This window comes from Balaenoptera borealis (genome assembly GCF_965194805.1).
Source record: "Balaenoptera borealis genome assembly, chromosome: 6".
Classification (NCBI taxonomy): Eukaryota; Metazoa; Chordata; class Mammalia; order Artiodactyla; family Balaenopteridae; genus Balaenoptera; species Balaenoptera borealis.
Genome location: NC_138863.1, coordinates 50,719,880 through 50,743,219, shown reverse-complemented (window position 1 = coordinate 50,743,219; position 23,340 = coordinate 50,719,880). Strand labels below are relative to the sequence as shown.

The 23,340-nt window shown below is 36.4% G+C and overlaps 1 protein-coding gene and 1 long non-coding RNA gene across 3 annotated transcripts; both read left to right on the top strand.

Moving 5' to 3' along the window:
- Nucleotides 1–309: 309 nt before the first annotated feature.
- DUSP19 (dual specificity phosphatase 19) lies at nucleotides 310–23,090 on the top strand. Of its 2 annotated transcripts, none has more exons than XM_082397614.1 (4): nucleotides 310–2,613; nucleotides 7,529–7,575; nucleotides 14,999–15,151; nucleotides 20,325–23,090. In XM_082397614.1, exons 1-4 carry the CDS (start codon nucleotides 2,388–2,390, stop codon nucleotides 20,577–20,579), a joined length of 681 nt encoding a protein of 226 aa, XP_082253740.1. In that variant the 5' UTR covers nucleotides 310–2,387; the 3' UTR covers nucleotides 20,580–23,090. The 2 variants fall into 2 exon arrangements, with proteins under 2 accessions (XP_082253740.1, XP_082253741.1); XM_082397615.1 differs by having other exon boundaries at nucleotides 15,117–15,151; nucleotides 20,325–20,459.
- On the top strand, nucleotides 7,583–13,082 carry LOC309631336. Its single transcript, XR_014246204.1, has 2 exons — nucleotides 7,583–12,569; nucleotides 12,881–13,082. It is a non-coding gene; the product is annotated as an uncharacterized lncRNA (long non-coding RNA).
- Nucleotides 23,091–23,340: the final 250 nt, after the last annotated feature.

The following is a 23,340-nucleotide window of genomic DNA, read 5'->3' as shown; positions in this document are numbered from 1 at the left end:
TCCCTCATCAATCAGACTTGGTTATGGTCTGTTCCATGAAGGGTACTACCTCAGGCAAGGCAGCCCTCTGTAGCTGAGGCAGCCCCTGAAGGGATCATTTCCAGTCAGCCAGCAGCACTCCCAGACAGCAGGTATTCACTGAAGGGGGAAATGGGTAGCACAACACAGGATCCACCACTCCTCTGTTCTGTCTGGTGGCTTCCCATCTCACTCAGAATAAAATCCAAAGTCTTTACCATTTCTCTCTGACCTCCTCCTCTCCCACTACTCTTCCCTTCAGTCACCCTCTGAAGCCACATTTGCCACCCTCTGAAGCCACATTTGCCACGTGGCAGTTTCTTAAACCTCCCCAACTCTTACCTGTCACCAGTATACTCCTGTCTTAGCACTTGTTGTTCCTTCCACTTGCAAAGCTCTTCTCCCAGGTATCTACAGAGCTGGCTCCTGCACTTCATTCAAGTCTCTGTTCAAATTTCACTTTATCCGAGGAACCTTCTCACACCAACCTATAGCAAACAGCACACTGCCCTTTCACTCTGTTACCTTATTTCACTTAGTTTTTCTTTTTAGCTCTTATTTCATGACCTAACATAGTTATAGTTGATTTATTTATTGACTGTCCATGTCCTCCCTCCATTTGGATATAAGTTCCAGAAAAGAAGGGACTTTGTTTTTATTCATTGTTGTATCCCCAGGGACTATAACAGTGCCTGGCACATGGTAGATGCTCAGTAAATATTTGTTAACTACAACTATTTTGGGGGCAGGGAGTATTCCATAGTAAACAAGAGCTAAGGTATTGGATGGAAACAAACCTAAATTTTACCTGTGGGTCTAAACTTATGATCTGTGAAATGTAGGATATGTTATTTGCACTCTTTGCATTTGAGTTCCTTCAGCTGTAAAATGTAGATGATTTAATACTATATACATAATAAATTTGTGGTAAGAGCAAATGGGATAATGTGTGTAAAACATCATTAAGCACCTGACATATAACACTAAGAATCTAAAAACTGCTTGTAAGCACAGGACCTAGCATGTAGTATGTGCTCAATAGCTGGTAAACTTTTTGATCATTTTATGATCAAAATTTATCATTTTGTGATAAATACATGGAATGATATATGAGAGTTAGAGTTGTTTTTGATGAACACATGATGGTTTAAATGATGCAGAAAAGTTCTTCAGTTCTTCATTTTAGAATGCCCTGTAGCTAGTCTGGGCTGATTTATCACTCTTTTCAATATGGAGAAATTTGGTTTAAGTCATTTTCAACAACAACAAAAATTTTAATAAATTGTTGTGAATAAGTGTTCTCTAAGTGCAGCTTCACTTTATACATGTGTTTATACATTGTGTCTAAGTCCATATAAAATTGCATTTTATTTTAAGTGGGGTAAGAAAATTTTCTATTTAAAGGAATCTGTGATTTCTTTGGTAAAACACATCATCCTTTTCTAATCAAAATCGTTCTATAATTGATCTGTTTTGTAAACTTGGATGTTTGCATCCCCAATTTCTGAAACTATGTATGAAAAGACTTGCGGCCAATGCCTCTCATAAACAGAGTGTATATTTATTGCATGAAGACTTATTCTGCAGTTTTACTGATAATGAAAATGTAGGCGAGAAGTCAGGGGAAAAAATGTATTAAGCTCTTATTAACCTGCAATATAGAAACATAATTAGAAAATTACTTTTGCAGGTTTCATTTAAATTGTTACCTTACAAGTCTGCACAACAGTTTTTTGTTTTTGTTTTTAATCTAGTAAATGTTCCTCTTGGCAGTAACATCAGAAAGAAAGAGTGTGAAACACATAGGAAGCGAGGAATAACTTTCAACGTCTGCTGTAGCCCCCCGGATTAGCCTAAAAGCAGGCGGGCAGGCACGGTTCTGCACAGTAGGAAGGTTTGCACTGTGACTCCGCAGCTGTACCAGAGCAGGAGGGATACCCAGGTCACCACAAGCAACACCGATCGAACATATCCAGAAAACCACTGCTTTTAAGGAGCGAGGAAATATCAGCCTTCTCTCCCATTAAGTCTTATATTTTATCATTGGGTGTGAATAATAAAGCTAGCTTTAAATAGCAGCAGTAAGAAAACTCTTGGAGGGGTAATTAATTTTCGGCCAACCGGAAGGAGAAACAGCATCCAATCGGCGCCCGTTTCTCACTGGCCAATCAGATTTCCCCTTACATTGCGGCTCTGGGAAAAACGGAGCTGGAACATCGTGACTCCCAGCGTGTGACTGATACAGTTACCTGCAGGACAGTGAACCACTGAGGCTGCGTTTGTTACTTGAACATTAAGGGACTAGCAGTTCGGTCCTTCACTGTGCTGGCTGGATTTGCTTGTGTTTGTTCTTAGCCACTGCTCATGTAATGCACTCCCTTAACCAGGAAATTAAGGCATTCTCCCGGAATAATCTCAGGAAGCAATGCACCAGGGTGACAACGCTAACTGGAAAGAAGATTATAGAAACTTGGAAAGATGCCAGAATTCATGTTGTGGAGGAAGTAGAGCCGAGCACTGGGGAAGGTTGTGGTTATGTGCAGGACCTTAGCTTGGACCTGCAAGTTGGTGTTATTAAGCCATGGTTGCTCCTGGGTGAGTATATTGATTTGCCACTAAGTTATTGAGTTCATTTAACTATATTAGTTAACGTTTTCCTCCCTAATAATAATAGTCTGTACTATCAGCTAAACTGCTGGAAAATTGAAATGTTTCCTTTTTTGGATATGGAACTTGCACTAGCTAGCTACACCAGCTAGTCAGGGATGTTTCTGCCCCACTATATACATAAGAGGCATAGATTCTAGTAACGCATAGCACCTGGTATTTGAACTTTCTAAAAGCTTTCTTCCTGTTTTCCTAACTTCTCTGGAGGATAACACATTGATGTTGTATTTTCTTGGATAATAAAAGGATATAGCCTTAAAGATTATCAAAGTAAAAAGAATGCTTTTATTAGGCAAAAGTACAAGTGACAAGGGTTGAAGTTATAGAAAAGTTAATACTTCAAAAGACAAGTGCTTTTTTGCCTGCTCTAGGGTTGCAAACCATATGGAATGCATGCCTCCTGTGGCCACATCTGTTCATGGTGTCTGTTTTTGGAGTGTTAGGAGAAGGTGGACTGATATTTTATAGCTATGAATCTGATGGTTTATGATTTCTTGTATTATGGAAAATACAGGTTCCCTATACAAAGCATAATCCACAAATAACAAATGAAGCACAGTTATAAAAGTACAAACTTGTCAGCTTGGCAAGAATATGATACGGTATTCTTAAAAAATAGTCAACAGTGTTTTAAGTAGGTTTGAATTATTTTTCATTTGTGAATAGAGAAATTAAGACTTGGAAAAATCAATGATTTGTTAGTATTTATACAGCCAAGCCCCTCTTGAGTAAAAAGAGCACTGAATTGGGTGTCAGAAATGGCCAGGTATTATGTGGAGTGCGCATAGCATCTCACTCCTTTTAAAAACTCTGTGAAGCAGGGATCATCAGCTCCATTTTACAGATGGGAACTGGACTTAAGATTGGTTAAGTAACTTGCACAAGCTCAAGTCTGATACACTCCTGCTCTCCATTGTTACATAGACTGACTCAGGGAGTCCAGGCTTTTAGCCATGCTCTACGTATAACTAGATGAGCTAGTGAAAGTCATTTATTCTCTTTGGTCCTCCAAAAAAACCATCTGTAAAGCTGAAGTAACAGTATATGCTTATCTTATAGGGTTGTCCTGAGGTTGGAAAAGGTTTTTGAAACATATCAATATAAGTTGTTATTGTATTATGTATTATATGTATTGTTACATGACTTGTCTTTTCACCAAATAAATATATCCAATCAGTTTCTGCAGCCCCGTGAAAAATGAAGTGGGTCATTTAGCTAGTCCGGAAGGTGCACCCAGGATTTGCACACCATTTCTAGGAGAGGAAATATATCAAGGCACATGTTTTGGTTATTTGGCTTCCATTGTAGTAATAATGCCTTAAAATAATTATGGTAGAATTTAAAAATATCATTCACCCTTTCAGAGTTTTCATGAACTTCGCTTATTTTTTTATCTAGACTTATGCAAAGTGAGCTGATCAAGGTAGTGTTCTCAGATTGGCATTGGAACCCTTCCAGGATCTTGAGCGAGTGCTGGGAGGGACTTCTGAAACTAGTCCTTATATGGTCGCCTCTTTGGACCAGGAAATGGGATAATTTCATCAGGTACAACCTCCTTTCTTCTGAGAGGTAGATAGACCTTCTTCTGCCCAGTTACAAGCGACTTATTCCTAGGGACCTATGGATGGTTACATCTAAAGTTCTTCCACGTGAATGATGCAGGGGTTGTTTCTAGGTTGCTTCAAAGAGCTTCCTTCATCTATTCAAAGCAACACAGCTCCCACCTAGCACTACATGAAATTAAATTTTGTTTTGGGTGGGAAATAAAGAAAATAGAAAGCTGTCAAAATATAATCTGTCTTTTTTAGTTAGCTCATAAATTCACCCAAGCTTCTGCATTTCAAAAATCTTACATAGGACCTTGAACTACCTAACAAGTTGATAAAAGATCTTAGTCAGTGAATATTTTTGTCCTAGGTTTTGCAAATTATATTTTTACAACAAAAATCACTAGGACTTTTCTTATATCCAACTTGATCTGTAAAAGTGAAAAACTCCATTTCTCTTGGGTAGTTAAAAAGGTACAATTATTTCTTGTTATATCCATCCTGTTAAGAAGTCCCAACTGGTGACATTTTGAGATCTTTGCTTCAATTCTAGGTGAAAATCTTGGGATCCTTTATAAGGTTGTAGAGGATTTCTGATATCCTGGAAGCCCAGTATTTTTAGGAGGCAAATAATACATTAAATTTGAAAAGCTCTGTATTTTGTAAAATTATTTTACAAATATTATTTTACTTTATCCTTATAGGAATTTATGCTCCTATTTCTATCCATTTATGAATGTTCACTCCTACAAATCTTCTTAAAACATTTCTCTTTGGAATATTATTTATTTCCCTTTTCAGTAATTGTAATAATATCTTTTTGGCTTATTTCAGTAATAATTTTTTTGTTTAATTTTTTGATGATGAAAATAGAGATTTGTAAATCAAGACATGCTGCACCAGAATTTATGCAGTATTTAGTATTTTCATAAAAAAAGATCTCTTAAAAATAGAAACAGGATTCTGGAGATCTTACGTAGCCTATTTTTTATGATACATATATTACGATTGCAACACATTGAACTTGTTAGAAGTCCCAACTCCAGTAGCACGTAATATACTTTCTAAATCAGTTACTTCATCTGTAATATTTCCTTAATAATTCTTGGCCAAGGTCATGAATATTAGTGGTTTGTAAGTGTCAATGTAAAATATAACTAAGTTATTATTATTATTATTAGACTTCTTTCTTTAGTTGTAGTCCTATTCATCAACTTTTTCTGTTATTTAAAAAATTACCATACTGTTAAAATTGATTTGCTATTCAGTTCTATTAAGTTTAACACAATTATAGATTCATGTTGCCACTGTTAAATTCATAAAATTATTAAAATTGATATTTGTTTTAAAATCTCGATTAAGATAGTTTATAAAAGGATAACATTCTACTTTTTCAAAACAAAGGTTTAAATAACACATTGTTATAATGATTTATAGTGTTTATTTCTTTTAATGATAAGTGTTTTTCCAACAAAATTTTAACGCAAGACTGCAACACAAAGCAATCATTTAAAATTGGAGAAAAGCTGATGTTTATATCTGGAATTTAGAGAGAATTAACGTGAACTGAATACTACCAAGTATTAGATGAAACATACAAGCCAATTACCTGAAGTCCATTTGTGCTGACTAAAATTATTCCCCCACACTATTAACACTCATGTAATTTTCCTATTGTTTGAAAAGGCAGTGATACAAGTTGATTTTTGGTCTCAAGAACACTAAATTTGTAACAATGTATTCATATTCTGGAAGTCATTTTCAAAATATAGCAGCCAACTCTGGAATATAACCGACCTGTTCTGTTTGGTGTGTGTGTGTGTATTTAATGGAAATAATGAAAGTATACAGGTTTGATAAATATAATAATGACAATTTTGGGTAAAAAAAAAAGAATTTCATTCATGCATTTTTTTTTTTTTTTGCTATTTTAAGAAATAGGCAGTGTAGAATTATTATTTAAAAGATAACATGCATATTAAACCACCAAATTTCAGTTAACTTATTTGAACCCATTTCTCCCCCCTGGAGATGAATAGGACTTCCTACAGAAAACTGAGAAATTATTTTTAAATTATGAAGTATTTCAAATGTGTGAAAAATTACAGACTATACTATAACAGACAATTACATATCCACCATCCAGCTTTAACAAATGTTAATATTTTGATAGGCTAACTTTTAAATAAAGTTGAATGTAGACTCAGTAAGGAGCCTGTGAGCTTCGTATTACCAAGAGAATATTGGCCAACCAGCATACTTGCTGGCCTTCCAGCTACCTAAAATCACATAATAGAAGCTGGCAGATTTCCCAGGTGGATAAGGTGAGAAAAATGTTGTTTATAGAAATGGAACCTAATTCAGGAAAGTAAAATACTTGAAATCTTAATATAATAAATGCCCTATTTTTTTCAGTGTGTCACTCACTTATTTTAACTAGTTGTTCTCATGTATAACCTTGCTTATTACCTAGAGTCATTTTCCAAGTGTGAGAGGTCTAGAAAGCCAACTTTGACCGGAAGAAACTGGAAAAGGATACAGCCCTAGTGGTACACAGAACGTGGGTGGAATTCTATAGACCAGCAGTGTTTGCTCTAAGCTACTGGGTGTTCCCAGACCAGCTGGCACTAAATCATTTTGTGGGTGTCTTTTTAAAAATATCCTTTTTTAAGTTACAAAAGAAATAGATATTTATTGTAAAAAGTACACATGAGCATAAAGAAAAAAATCACCTATAATCCTACTGTTAACATTTTATTCTGTATATTTCTTGTCCATTTTGAAGCATATACATAGTTTTTGTTTTTACAAAAATGGTTGATGTTTTGTAACCTGCTTTTATCACATAATATATTGAGAATATATTTCCATGTCATAAATATTCTTCTACATTTCTCATTTCAAAGGGCTGTATATATTTTCACTACATAATTGTACTATCTTTAATATAACCCAACCCCCATCATTGGGTTTGGTTGGTGTTTTTGTTTGTTTTGTTTTTGTGGAGTTTATTTTGTATTACAACACTGTGAAGAACATCCTGATAGCTAATCTTTGCAATATCCAGGACTTTTAGGAAGAATTCCTAGAAGTGGGATTTCAGAGTCTAAGAGTATATACAAGATGAATATTTTTTGATGAACGTTCCTGAATTATCTTTCAGAAAGTTGGACTGAGGTCCTCCCAAGTTGCATTTCTTAAAATAAATGAATAGCTAACAGAGTTGTTGCAAAAATTAGATTAAAAGTCAGGATGATTATTTTCATGTTCAAGGTGATGTGATTTATTTCTTATAGGGTCACAAGATGCTGCTCATGATCTGGATACACTGAAAAAGCACAAGGTAAAAAGAAATGCTTCAGGTCTGGCACTGTGTATAGGAAGTATTTTAATTGTTACATTTATTTAGGAAAAACTGCATAGGTCCATTTCAGAGTTGGATTGGTGAGATTTGGCTATCATTTTAATAAAGTTACAAAAATTATTGCACTTAATTCAAATATGTGAATTTGTAATCCATCTTTCCAGTTTTTTTCTCTCAGTCTCCCTTTACGTATCGTCATGAACCTGACTTTGGAGGCACTTCTTCCTGCCTCTGCTTATGTAGTTCCTCTGTGTGGAATAGACCTTTCCCTCTTCTCTTCTTGTCCAAGATCTACCCATGGCTTGAGTCCCAACTCACATACCACTTCTTCCCCAATGCTATCTCTTCCCACCTTCCCCCACACAACTGATGTGATTTATTACTTATTTCAATACTTACTGAAAAAAAAATTTAGCCATCTACTATTTTGTTAAGCACGATTTCAGGGTCATGGAATTGCTATGGTTTGAGGAATGCAAAAGGTTCTTGTTCACATGAAGTTTATGATTTGAGGGGCAGAGAGGCAAGAAAGACAAATAAGCGGCTACAGTACAGTGTATTGTATGTGTTGATGGGGATGTGCAGGTGCTGTTGGAGAGCATGAGAGATGATGCCCTTAACCCATGTTTGTTTGGGTTGGGTTGGGGATAGTAAGGTCAGGGAAGTCTTCCTGGAGGAAATAATATTGAAGTTTTGCTCTGAAGGGGGTGAGGAGGGAGCAGACAGAAAAGTGTTCAGATAGAAGAAATGGCTCTGTGAAGACCCAGAGACAAGAGAAAGGCTGACGCTTTCAGGAAAAGAAAAGAAGTTTAGTAACCCTAGAATAGAGAGTGTGAGAAAGAAGGGTACCAAGAGACAGTGCCAGAGAAGTAAGCGTGAGTCAGATCACAAAAGTCCATGTAAGCCAGAGTAAACTGTTTGGAATTGATACAAAAGACAGTGGAAAGCCTTTGAAAGGCTTTATGGAGGGAAGTTACAGGATCAAATTTGCATTTTAGAAAGATGGCTGGTTAGAGGCAGTGTGGAAAATAGGTTGGAGGGTTGCTCAAGCTAGAGATGGGAAGACTAGTTTTGAGGATGTTGCAGCAATCTGAAAAAAGATGATGGTGGCTTAGATTAGGATTCAGTAGGGGTAGAGAGAAGTGGATGGATTTGAGGGTTTTTTAAGAGGGTAGAATTCTCAAAAGTTAATGATTGACTACTTGCAGGACAGAGTAGAAGGGAGGGTGAAGTTGAGAAAGGAGGAGGAGTCAGAGGTGATATTCAGCTTTCTTGGGTTACTAAGTGGGGTTGGTGTCATCCCATGAGATAGGGAACAAGGTAGGGAGGAGCAGGTTTTGCAGGAAAAATAATGAGCTCAATTTTGAATAATTTAAATTTCAGATGCCGTGGATAATCTCAGTAAACTTATTCAATAGACAGTGTGGGTATATGGGGTCTGAAGTTCAGGAGAGAGGTAAAAATAGAGATTCAGGAATCTTCAGCTTGTAAGTAGTGATTTAAATTATTGGAGTAGATGAAATCACCTGGGGCAAGGTGAGCAGAGAAGAAGGCCTACACCAGAACCCTGAGTAATACCAACTTATAGGGAATAGTCAAAGGAAGAAGAATCTGCAGTGGGAAAGGAGGTACTGTAAGAGTTTGTAGGAAAGTAAAAAAATTGTGGTGTCATGGAAGCCAAAGCAGAGAGTTCTATGGAGGATAGAGTCAGCGGTGTCAGATGCTGCCGAAAGTTTAAGTATTGTTGGGACTGAATTACAACAGTTGGACTTTAAAACAAAGAAGTTGTTAGTGACTTTAGTGGGAACAGTTTCATTTGAATTGGAGGTCCAAGCCAGATTTCAAAAGATTGAGAAGTGGAGGAAATGATCACACCAAAAAAGGGGAGAAGAGAGCAGGAAGACCCATAGGTGATGAGATCAAAAGAGGGAGATGGGAGAGTTTTGAGCATGTATAAAGCTGATGGTAGAGAAAGGAATTGAAAATACAGGAAAGCAAGAATTGTGGCTAGAGGGCCAAGAAGGTAGGAGGCAGTGTGACCCCAAACACAGGTGCCAGAATGAGCCTCATAAAGGATGTGGGAGCACATCATGCTCTGTATTAAGAAGGTAGAAGGAAAGGGTGAATGCAGGTGTAGGCAAAGTTGTTAAATTTGATGGTAAGATTTGATGGTAAGGGTTCCTATGCGATGACTTGTCTTTTTACTGTAAAATGGTAAGTGAGGTGATCTACTGGGAGTCATGAAGAGATGGTAGGGTTGAAAGTTATTAGGAGAGTAGGGAAAGTTTGAAAGAGCTGATATGGGGAATGAGGGAGAGCGCCTACTAGGGAAATATAGTTGCTAAGCATCGCTAAGGTTCAGGAGAGGTTGGCTCTCATGAGCTAATTGTGGCATGAACTGCAGTATTGTGTGAATTTTTTCCAGCAGTGCTTAGCAGTCTGGGTATAGAGGGGACTTTTACCAGTCAAGTGCAGGGGAGGTAGACCATGGACTCTAAGCTGAATAACAAAGGAAGTGAAGGCAAGGGGGGGCTGATAGATAAAATAGAAAGATCAAGGAGTTGATGGTTTTTGTGAGGTGTAGAGGGAATAACTGAGTGGAAGATGGAAAGATAAGAGTGGGATACCCGAGTTAATGTATCAGAGCTGGATCAGTCCTGGGCACTGGTCTTGCAGAGGTGGTGAAGGAGAGTGGTGATGAAGGTCATTGGCGATGAGGTCGTCAGGGACCTGTTAAACCCAAGTGGAAATTGATGTCACCCAGGATAATGATAGGACATGGGGTAGGACTCAGAAAACTGAGGGTCAGGTGCCCAAGGAATGCAGGGTATAAGATGGAATAATCAGCTTGTATGAATCTCAAAGAGCAAGGATTTTTACTGGAGGGTGGAAAAGAAGTGATTTGAAAGAGGCAGGGAGTAGCCAAAAGAATGCAATCCTGTCTCTCACCCACGATGTAAGTGGGATGCTAGGCCCCTTTCTAGCTGCAGGAGACATAGAAATGAACAAGCAGTAAGGTCCTTGATTTTAAAATATATTTTCAGATGAGAATAAATTCTCTGAAAGAATTGAAACAAGGCAGTGAGAGGAGTGGCAGGGGGATAGGCCTCTCTGAGGGTGTTATATTTCAACTGAGACCTTAGGACAGAGTCAGCTGTGCTTAAATCAGGGAAAGAGCACTTAAGGCTGAGAGAACAGCAAACGTGGAGGCTCTTAGAAGGAACAAGTTCAGTATGTGTTCCTCCCTTCTGGTCTCATAACGCTTTGTTCTTCTCCTGTAGCTCTTAGCACCTCTACTTTTTATTATTACTGTCGGTGAACATGTTTTCCCCTCTATTATTCAGCAGACTTCTAGAGGATTAGAGACCCTGTCCTACTCATCTTTCATCCCACAGCTCTGAGAAAAAAATTTGATTAAATTGAGGCTGAAAATTTTATGTGATAAACACTTGTAATTAATTTCTTCAAGGAAATAAATACTAACCAATTCATTAACTAATTTGATATGTTTACTTATCAATGTACTTATTTGTGTTTAAACTGGACTTCCCTTGTTTTATTATAATAATAACTGCCTGACAATAAGAGACAATGGCCTGGAATTGCATAAGGATATGAGAATGACTGTATATCCTGATAGGAACCCTCTTAGATCAGTATTTCAACATGAGTAGAACATGTTTTAGAGTCTTGCTCACATGAATAAATTAATATTTCTCAGGGTAAAAATGAAAATTAGAAAAACTGATAAATTTTTTCATTGGCAAGTGTTTTATTATCTAGCCCCTGTTACGATACACTAGTTCAAATTACTTTCATCCTGGTGATGTGAACCAAGCTGCTGTTTAAAAGATCATTCTGTCTCTGTATAAAAGATCCTGTTAGATGCCTGGAAGAAGCAAAACTAAGCTGAGCAGCTGAATAGAGGGTTTCTACAAAAACTTAAGGATGCTGCAAAACAAAATTATTGATTTAAATGCATGACACATTTCAAAGGGATTTCTTAGGGTTTAAGTAGAGTGCAATAACTAATAGAAATTCTCTTGTGGCAGATCATTTCAGAAATTTCTATAGGAATTTCATTATAATGTTTAGATATGGTAATAATAGTTGTTTTATTAGTAAGGTACTCATTGAGTGCCTGGTGTATGCCCAATAAAGCATGAAGGATAGAAAACTAAGTGTAACATAAAATGTTCCAAGTTGTTCACTGCAGCACTGTTTATAATAGTAGGGAATTGGTTAAATGACCAATGTAACCATTTTTGGTTAAAAATGGAATTGGTTAAATGACCAATAGTTTTTTCCATCAGTAGGGAATTGGTTAAATGACCAATAGTCCACCCACATGACGGAATACTATATAGCTTTTTAAAAGAACACAAAAAAAGGGTCTCTAGATACTGATATGAAAAGATCTCCAGGACATTTTTAAAAAATTAATTAATTAATTAATTTACTTATGGCTGTGTTGGGCCTTCATTGTTGTGCGCGGGCTTTCTCTAGTTGTGGAGAGTGGGGGCTACTCTTCGTTGCGGTGCGCAGGCTTCTCATTGTGGTGGCTTCTCTTGTTGCGGAGCACGGGCTCTAGGCACATAGGCTTCAGTAGTTGTGGCATGTGGGCTCAGTAGTTGTGGCTCGCAGGCTCTAGAGTGCAGGCTCAGTAGTTGTGGCGCACGGCCTTAGTTGCTCCGAGGCATGTGGGATCTTCCCGGACCAAGGCTTGAACCCATGTCCCCTGCATTGGCAGGTCCAGGACATTTTTAAATAGGGGGAAAAAACCCAAGGTGTTGCCTTTGTGTAAGAAAGGGAGTACATAAAATATTTGCATAAAGATACTCTAAAAGAATATACAAGAAACCAACAAAGATGGTTACCATATGGGTGGGAGATGATGGAGTGGAAAGAGACAGGGTGAGAGCAAGACTTCTTAATGTTTCTTTTTTTTTAATAATGTTGTGATTTTTGAACTAGTTCAAAAGATAATTTTTTTAAATTAATTAATTAATTAATTTATTTATTTATGGCTGTGTTGGGTCTTCGTTTCTGTGCGAGGGCTTTCTCTAGTTGCGGCAAGTGGGGGCCACTCTTCATTGCGGTGCACAGGCCTCTCACTATCATGGCCTCTCTTGTTGCGGAGCACAGGCTCCAGACGCGCAGGCTCAGCAATTGTGGCTCACGGGCCTAGTCGCTCCGCGGCATGTGGGATCTTCCCAGACCAGGGCTCGAACCCGTGTCCCCTGCATTGGCAGGCAGATTCTCAACCACTGCGCCACCAGGGAAGCCCCAAAAGAGAATTTTTTGATAATGCCTAAATGTGAGGATGAAGTGAGTTAACCTGTATGCCTAGCACATACTACGTACACAATAAAGGGGCTATTCTTATTATCCCTATTATAAAGGGCATCACAAGGTCAACCATTGTTAGGACCTCTGTGACTGCATTTTGGAAATATGCTTGATTACTAGAAGGGTTTTAGGCTAGGTCCCCATCACCACCACCACCATGACCTGAGACTCAGTACAGTTCTTTTCAAGCATGATCATTCAATCAATATATATGTAAGTTGCATTTCCAAGCAGCTAAACTACCTAGACATTGGGTAGTTTAATGATCCACAATATTTGTAAAGCACTTTTACCTTTCAACAAGTTTTCCCAAGATTCTCATTGGGTCGTCTCCATAATCCTGTGATGTACAGGGAAGCTATATAGATACAGATATATTCTGTAAGTGGTCAGACCTCATTTTTGGTCTTTTGGGAATGCAGAATATAGTTCTAAAGGTAAGGCAAACACATATATATTATAAAACATTGGCACATCTATTAATTCAGGGCAGAATCATGTAGTCCTGGCCAGAAGTCCACTTGGAGTGAGAGAGTAGCTTGGCACAGTCAGGTGGGACTTCACTGGGGAAAGCAGAAGGACATTTCAGACTGTATCTTCTAGAACTGTTCTTCCCTTCTTTCTAGGTTCTTCCATCTGCTCTCTATTTAAGAGTCTCTCGAGTAGATTTGAGGTTTTCTTCTGTTGTCTTCTTTCCACAAGGCAGTTAATAGCCTATGGCCTTCTCTTCATGAGGCCTAGTTCCCTGAATGTCTTAATCAATACTCTTTCGATTGTGGACCACAGAAACCTGAGCAAGGAAAGAGAATGTGTATGATGATTTAGGGGGCTCTCTGGAACCCGAGGGAAGAGAGTGGCCATGCCAGAGAATAGAAGGCCATCCAGGACAGCCTCTCTCTCCCGCTGGCACATGGCCCCCATCTGTACATCTGTGTTGTTCTCATTTGGGAGCAGAGATCTTTCAGCTTCCCTGAGCACTTAATAGAAAACGGCTGTTCTTAAATCTCCCAAGTTTGTGGATCATTCTAGCTGTCTCACACACCTATTTTTTAAATTCCTTGAGATAATCTGCTCAGTCTAGCTTAAAGTCAGGCGTCCACCCGAAACCAATTAGCTGTGCCGAGGGAAGGAGTGGGACACGGCCCAAGTCATAGCTGGGAGGGTAGTGGGGGCAAGAGAGGCAGGCTGGACAAGTACTCTAAAATATGATGAGATACAAGAAAATACCAAGATCAGGCAAAACCTAAGATCCAAACTAAGAGAGAGAATAAGTACAGTGAGAAGCATGTCCTGGTAAGAAACAGGGACTCATATTTCTGGTCTATTTAGCCTTTGGATTATCTTAATAGACTTTCCACATGGCTCCTTCCATTTGCTTGGTGGACTCCAGGAAAGGAGCCTGAATGCATAGATGGACGAGGAGGTTTCTTATGTGTACCATTTAAAAGAACATCTTTCATGACCATCCCACCTTTCAACCAGACTAATTCATCAGAATTTCCGGGTTTGAGACCCTGTGGCATTGATATTTTTAAAAAGCTTACTGGTGGTTCTAATGCGCAGCAACACTTGAGAATGATTGTACTTACAAAGAATACAAGAGGAAAATAGGGAAATAATTATTGAAAGGGAAGTTGTGTGCTACTGATGCACTTCCCTTACGTAAGTTTTTATATGGACATTAATTGATTTATTCAATAAATATTTTAAGTACTTTCTGTGCTAAGGTCACTGCTCACTCACAATGCTTACTTACAACAGTGAGTAAGCTAAACCTGGTCCCTGCCCTCATGGAGTTTCTAGTACAGTGAGGGAGATAAACGGTCTCTCAGTGGTAAGGGCTATAATGAGGCAAGTAGAGGGTGCTTTGGGGGTATATAGAAATAGCACTTCTGGTAAGGGATGAGGCAGTCAGAAAAGGCTTCCTGAAGGAAGTGTTATTGACTCATGCTTAAATTGTTTATTCTTGTTACAGCTCTCAACATCTCAGTCTCTGTTTAATTAACCTAATTCATGAGAATTTTTAAAAATCACCTTTTTTTTTCTCTTTAAGGTGACTCATATTCTCAATGTTGCATATGGAGTTGAAAATGCTTTCCTCAGTGACTTTGTATATAAGAGTATTTCTATATTGGATCTACCTGAGACCAATATCCTGTCTTATTTTCCAGAATGTTTTGAATTTATTGAACAAGCAAAAATGAAGGTAAGTTTTGTTTTGATCCACAGTTCTTCAAAAGCAGATATTTAAAAATATGGGTCCATTATCCAATATTTATTCTTTCTGTAATGAATATGTAGAGAACCATTATGAAATTTCCCCTTCAACAATATTTCATCAACTCCTACAACTATTTAGTTTTCCAGTTGCTCTTTTTTCAGTGAGATATTTACTTTTAACTTTAATTTCTCATCTTCCTATGCCTTCCTGAGAAATATTCGGATTTAAAATTTTCTACTTACTGAATTTTCCTGTGTACATAGGTATTGCGTTAGCCCAAAAGTTCTTTCCGGTTTTTGGTAAGATGTTATGGAAAAACCCGAATGAACTTTTTTGCCAACCCAATACTCAGGTTTCATTTGATAGTTTCTAACCACCTGCCCTCTGACCACTTTGCAAGGTAATCAGGTGGACTGTGGGATGGAGGCTGCTCTAGTCCTGTTAGTGTATTTATGAAGATTAATATTCCTGAGATTGTATAAAAATGCTGATCAGAAGCTGTCCATTGGTTCTCTGACTTTAGAAGACCAACAGAAAATACAATACTTCAATCTTGGTACTGATCCAAGGCAGGGCTTCTAGGCTGCCTGTTACCAATAATTATACTTTGAAATGACATCATTTTTAGTCAGTATATAATTCTTACAAAATTTATGTGAGATAAATAGATGGGAATGTAGAAGCACTTACAGAGAAAAGTTAACTGTCCTGGAGCACCCGACAATTAATGACAGTTAATAGAATCCAGCTTAATTAAATTCTGATGATCTCCCTTCTACCTTATCTCTTTCCCGCTCTCTCTTCCTTCCTTTCATTTAGTAATATTTATTGAGTGCCTTAGGTGCCCAACACTCTTCTCGATACCTTCCTCTAGATTACCGGAAAAATGTGACACTATTCTACCTTATTTAATAGCAGATATTTGGATGAAAGAAAAGGACGAGGTTTTCTAATTCAGAGCCTAGTATTGGCCAGTCTGTTCTCTTGTGAAAAATTTTACAGACTCTAGATTGTCACATTCCAGTGGGCCAGCTAACAGTGTTAGAAATAAAAGTGACAGTGTTTCTGTATTAGCTGCTTTCCTAAGGAGATATAGAATATACGTCAGATGGTAAAGGAAAAATGTAGACATCATCCGTATTCATATTAGAAGATATGTACATGTTGCAAGTAAAAAGTGAAATGGGTAATAGTTAATAAAAATTGTCCTTAGTTTGGGTTTCCTAAAAAACAGAACCTGAGCCAAGGATTAAGAGCTGATGCTTCATTTGAGAGGTGCAATCCCTAGGCAGTGAGAGTGAGAAGAAAGGGAAGTGACTCAGGTAAGGATGAGAAGCAATGTAAGATGATGTGTTTACCTTGCTGAGCACAACTTCACAATGAGTTGACAGTGAAATAGCTGGGTACTTGGTAGGGTGGTGCCCAAGACATCCCCAGGCAGGGAGTCCAAAGAAACTGCACCTCAGTACAGATTTTGGGAGGGAGGGAAGAGAGAGAATTTATCTGCCTGGCCATCTGTCGGCTCCTATTTCCCATTGGTCAAAGTTTACCCATGGAGAGGTAACCAACCTCACAATTCCAGGTTGTGGCACCCCACCCCTTCAGCGGCCACCTTGAAGCCAAACCCAGTGCCCTGTGGTGTGACTTGCCATCCAAGTTCAGAAGCAGCAAGAGAATGCAGAACTCAGGGTGTACCTGTCTATGCAGAGACTGCCATCGGAGAAGAGCCAGGTGTTCTTAGGCAAGCAAAACTTAATAGGCTTCAAGGCACAATAGGCAGTCAGCCACAGAGGTTGTAGTTGAGGTGGAGCAAGCTGAGGGTGAGATGATGGCATCAAAGTAATCCGAAGAGATGCATAAAATGTTTCTGCTACAAGATGTATTTGAATTCTGTAATAGGTTCTAATTTCTCAAGCCTTATGTTTTTTACTGAAATCTTAGCCTCAGCCAATATTTCCTTACCCTGAAAACTCTTTATTGTTTAGAGAAATACATATTTAGTTTTAGCAACAGAATTCTTGAATTTTCTTCATTCATGTTTTTCTAGAAGAGATCTCTTCATGATTTTGCCTATTGTATATGCAAGTATTATTAAATGTGATTACTCAGTGAATTGCATATTTCAAAACTACCTTTCTAGGTCCTAGTTTGTTGTTTTCATCATTTTACATACAGCTGCCAGATGGAATGTCTTCCATTTTCCCATGTCTTTCCTCATTTCTCTCTGTACTTATAAAACCCTGTTTGTTTGGTTTCTCTGTCCTTCCTGTATCTCTGCCTAATGCATTATTTGTCAGGTTTATGCCCAAAGGGACAGAAATACACATGAGAGGGAAGTAGTAAGGTAACCTCCATAGCCTCAAGAGTTCTCTTAGGAATATTTACTTGACCCCCTTTTTTTATGTGCAAAAGGTTTTGTTTGTTAGTATGAAAATGTGTATTTGATATTCCATGTTTACTTTATTATTTATAAGATGTGATTTTAAAAACATGTAATTTATAACATTGTAGAAAAATTGGAAAATATAGATAGGTAAAAATTAAGGTCACCCACTTCCACCATATAGATATAACCACTGTTAGTATTTTAATATATTTTTCTATATATCAAAACACCTGAACTTGACTCAGTTCATCTGTCAAAAAATATGAATTACTTACTCTGAGAAGATACAAGGGATGTATATTGCTGCCCTTAAGGAGCTGGCAATCTAATTGAAAGGCTATTCATAACAACACGGGAACAAAGCAAGCTGCATAAAATGGAAATACCATAACATAATTCCTATCTGCACATAGCAAAATGGTGATTTGATTTTTTTAAGAGAATGTTTTCTCAGAAATGCAGAACAAAATTAATTTGTTTGCTTAGCAAACATTTTTGGAATACCTGCTATGTGCCCAAAATTGTACTAAGTATTAGGCATGCAAAGATGGCTTGGATATTCCTCCTGCCCTCCTCTCACGCAGAGAGAGACAGCCTTCTTAGAACAGAAGCCAAAGTTAGCTGGACCAAGAGAGGAGCAAAGGCCTTTCAAGCAGAAGACAACAGCAAGTGCAAAAGAAAAAATTGCTTTATAAATTATTTAATTGTCACTACTTTGAGTTCTGGAAAGGGGATATGAAGCTAGTAGTTTGTTTGGAAATACTTTCAAGGGCAATATGATACCCAAGGAATAATAAAAGGTAAATAGGTAAATTCAAAGGCTGTAGAAACTAACAGAAAAGTAACTGTTATATAAAGAATGTAAGAGGGAAGAAAATGCTAATATTATTAAACATTAGCTAAAACTGATTGCACAGTGTATAAGATTGAAAATAAAGCTAGTTTCATTTTCAAAAGTGTATGTATGGATCATAAAATAGAGATAACTAGTATACAGTCAGGAAACATTAAAAATGACATGAGGGCACCTCTTATTAAGCCTATGATTCCAAGTTTCTTTGGAATATCTAATTTGTTTTGAGTTAAAAGAAGTTCATTAATAGTTTTCATTGGTTACTGTAATATGATTTTAAAATGTCTTAAGTCTCATAAAAAAGCCATTGTACAAAGTGAGAAAAATTCTGTATATGTAGAGTGAATATTTGAGTTTTGCTTTTCTTGTACAGAAAGTTAATATCTGGAAATGACTCTGAAATATATAAATATAAATAGACAATCTTATTTACAAAGCAGAAATAGAGACAGATGCAGAGAACAAACGTATGGATACCAAGGGGGAAGCGGGGGGTGGGATGAATTGGGAGATTGGTATTGACATATATACACTATTGATACTATGTATAAAATAGATAACTAATGAGAACCTACTGTATAGCACAGGGAACTCTACTCAATGCACTGTAGTGACCTAAATGTGAAGGAAATCCAAAAAAGAGGGGATATATGTATACATATAGCTGATTCACTTTGCTGTGCAGTAGAAACTAACACAACACTGTAAAGCAACTATACTCCAATAAAATTTTTTTTTAAAAAGGAAAAAAGAAAAAAAAATGTATATAAACAATTGAAATTGTCTTTTTGATATGAGGACTTAAAATATTAACTAATTTTCTTGTGAATCATCTGTGTTTTCTTGAAATAAGTTACACTTGCAAATTTGTTACAATAGACCTAGAAAAGGAATTTTGCAATAGATTTATGCATCTAAGAAAACTGCCTTGTAAAAGTAAAATAATCCAATAAGCCATAAACATAGCATTGTTAATGTGTGCTTTGGGCAGAAAATTTTCAGTTGTAAGGTTTTTTCCTTGTTCCCATGTTTCTTGTGTTGTAAGAAAAGAAGAATCAAGAAATGAAGTAATTAAAATGTCTGGTTCTGTTGGGTGTGCTCACTGTTCACTACGTTTCATTTAGATCATTAACTTTTTAAAGGCCTGAGATAAGCTAACCTGTATCAATGCTGATCCTTCAGATCTATCACATTCATTATTAATGCAATATTACCCCCATCAGCACTGGCCTTGCACTGTGTCCCTTTTCACTTGTAAAGTATCATTTGCAAGTTACCTGAAACGTTTTTCATTTATTGACCTCATGCTGGTGTCTAATTACCTTTTCCACTTTACATTGTCGTGAGCTATTTGTGTCATCATTTTACTACCTCATAAGTTTAACTATGTTTTAAGTCACTTCCCTCCAGAATAAAATATATCCAAGGGAAGAAAATTTTTTCTTTACTGATCATTTTACATATAGATTTCTAAGCCAGTGATACTAGTTTCTTCATGGGAGCACTATGTGTACCTAGAATGTCCCGAGCTTTCTGTTTAGTTTATGATTATGGTTTTATTTATATTTCCACATATATTTCCTGTGATTTTTCTCTTATTTATAGACTTGTGGCTACTAAGTTACTAGGCTTTTATGTGTACTTTACTAGATTACTTCAGTTTAATAAAAGGTAGTTTCAGAATTCCAAATATATCATCACAGCATTTCAATTCTGGGAGGTGGGAAGAGAAGGTGTTGGTTAATTGATTGATTTTTCCCATTCATTCCCTACAATGAATTGTATTTTGATGATTGAATAGATTGAATCAAATAAATCGATAAAGTGAATATTTTTATTTTATAATTTTAAGTAGTATAAGATTATATTATAGTCTTTCTTAAATGAATAATGAAGATTTTTGTTTGGTTTTATTATAGGATGGAGTGGTTCTTGTTCACTGTAATGCAGGAGTTTCCAGGGCTGCTGCAATTATAATAGGCTTCCTAATGAATTCTGAAGAAATTTCATTTACCAGTGCTTTTTCTTTGGTGAAAAATGCAAGACCTTCCATATGTCCAAATGCTGGTTTTGTGGAGCAGCTTCGTACATATCAAGAGGGCAAAGAAAGCAATAAGTGTGACAAAATACAGGAATTAGAAGAAACAACAGTTCCTGAGTTACATTCTAGCTGATGATGGACAACTGTAATTTCTGAGTCGGTCTCTAGAGCCACCTTTCCCCTTTTTGAGAGTAAACTAGTAGAAACTTCCTTTTCTCATGCTTTTTTCAAGTGGAAATAGAGGTCAATTGATTGTCCTAAGTTAGGGTATAAACAAATTTTTTAAATTATATCATGTTTTCTTTAGTATTATAATGTGTGATTAAATGCTTCTTTGATTTGCTAAGGGAAAATAACAATGTATTACCAATAATTGATTTCTGTAGAAAGAAAAGGTTTAAATTTAAAATCTATATTAAAGCATGAAAGATTAAATTAGTTGATTAAAACTTTTGGTAGTTTTCTATTCCAGCAACTGTTTCCATGAAGGAAAAAACTTGAAGTGCTACTTGACTTACTATTTCAGAGGGAGGTAAATTTCTTTGTGAAGAATTTAAGATTAAAAAACAATACCTTAAACCTCCCAAAAGAGTTAACCAAAATCTGAAGGTTTACACAATATTTATGTAGTAGTTATGATATTCACAAAATTTTTATGTCCTTTTATGAAAATGTACCCACTTTTCATTTTGATTCTTTAACTGTATTCCCTGTGTTTATTTTTAAAGTTTTTTGTATAGCTATTCTCTCTTACTTTATTGTGAGCTTATGGTTCTTTTATTAGGTGATCTGGTCTCTTACATTGTATGCTTTTTATTCTGGGTCCCTAGCACTCTGTTTTTGGGTCTGACGTCATAATTTTCTGATCTCCTTGGATCTGTGGGAAAGTGTTTTATATTAAAAAAATCATTTTTAAAATGTGGTTTGATTAATGATCTGTTTTCTAGTTCAGTATTCTACTAGGGAACATATTTTTAAGGAAAGAACAGTTATGGTTTTGTAAGAAATTTTACATACATTTTTAAAAAGCCCAAAATCATTTACAATTTTATTTCTGGCCAGAGGCTTTGATTAGTTTTTTTTTTTTTTTTTTAAGTCTCCATATTAACAAGGCTGAACTCTGTACATTATGAATTTGCTTAAAGATACTCTTTTAATTATTCAAAATAAAACGTACTTAAAATTAATTTTAATAATTAAGATAGAATTTATTTAATAGCTTTCAAGTAGACTTTCAAGACTTAGAAAATATCATTGCCCTCTAGATTTTATTAAGTCCTGAGCTCTTCTTAATTGCACGTTATAGAGAGCAAGCATTTCCCTATACATAATTTGGAAAGTGCGCACTGAGCACATCTGTGCATTTGAGAAAGGAGGCTTTCTTAATGCTGCCAGGAGCAAAAAGTGGAGGTGATAAATGCAAATTATGTTTCAGGATTGCTTATAGCCTGACAAGATGCCATCATATGCAAAGCTATGAACTTTGCTTCTATTAAGAAGCAGCATAAATGTAATCAACCTTCTGTGAGCTGTTTGAAGCCTAACAAGGCAGACAGAATCCTCTTAAATATGAGACTGGTGTATAATACTGTCTTTATGGTCAATATTGCTGAGGGTTTGCTGGGTGAACCTTTCCCTTCACATGAAAGCATTTATTTAAATACATTTTCCTTTATTATTGCTATTTGGTTTTCAGCCATTAAATGTTGTAAATATGAAGCCTTAAATTGAACTTATCCCTTATGGATAGTTTATTATTTTTGTCTGTAGTTTGTGTAGTTTTTTCCTGTAGTGATCTGGTTACGGTGCAAACATGTATCTTCTGTATCATCTACAGAAGTGCTTTGAGCATCAATTTTGTTTTCTCTTAAATGATAATAGTTTGCTGTATGCAAAATAAATCAGTAAAGGTAATTCAGTCTTTTAAATTAGGGGTACTATGTAAGGCAATGATGGGTCATACATGGAGCATGTTTATTGGGCTTCTCATGGATATGTCACTGTGTCATGCCTAGTTATTTATAAAAAGGAACTTTATCATTATGATTCTCTGTCTCACATATTATAAACAGATCTCAAATATACATCTGTTTCAAGGGAGTGGAAAAAGTATTTCAAGGATTTTTGGCCTCTATTTTAAAACAGATTTTCCTATTTTAGGAAGTCCCCCTCAAAGGTAATTTCTCCAAAGATTCTGGGATGTAACAAGTATAAATCAGAGTATTGTCTTAAAACCTTACCCAGTGAATTAACTCAATGAATTAGCACCTTTATAAGCAAAACCACAATACATTAAAAAAACAAACAAACAAATGTAGCACAGTGAATTAATTGATTTTGCCAGGTGACTTTAACTAGTTGCTTTTTCTGCCCAAAGCATCCTGAACATATTTAGTCACCCTGTAGTTATTTAAGAATTTAAACCAGAAGATTTAGAAGTTTTATATTCTTGTGATACATACAATGGCATTTTATGATTAACACACTTATGGTTCATTTCCTTTGATATACTTTAAAAAAAAGCTTATAGTTAAGCTTTTCTACTTCAAGTGAAACTTTGACTTACCGTTTTGTATCCATATTTATAACGTGCCCCTTATTGTTTCTAGGTGTTGATATACTTTAATAAAAATAATAAATTTACTATTTCTCCCATTAATATCTTTAATTCTTTGAGGTTATTTGTTTTAAAAGACTTAACAATTATTTGCTGTCAAATCCTGGATTAAACAAATCTGTTGGCAAAACACAAAATTATACATTTTGGAACATAAATTAGTTTAAGGTCTGTGGAGATTTGATCCTCAGCCACCTCAAGAAGTGAAAAGCTAAAGTCAGATCGTGTAATTGGCATTACTGTGGATAAATTGGCAGTGAAAATTCAATAGAATATT

Coding starts and splice junctions, on each gene's coding strand:
- DUSP19 (XM_082397614.1), top strand. CDS start 2,388: ATGCACTCCCTTAACCAGGAAATTAAGGCATTCTCCCGGAATAATCTC. Junction 2,614..7,528: donor TAAGCCATGGTTGCTCCTGG/GTGAGTATATTG, acceptor TATTTCTTATAG/GGTCACAAGATGCTGCTCAT. Junction 15,152..20,324: donor TTGAACAAGCAAAAATGAAG/GTAAGTTTTGTT, acceptor GTTTTATTATAG/GATGGAGTGGTTCTTGTTCA.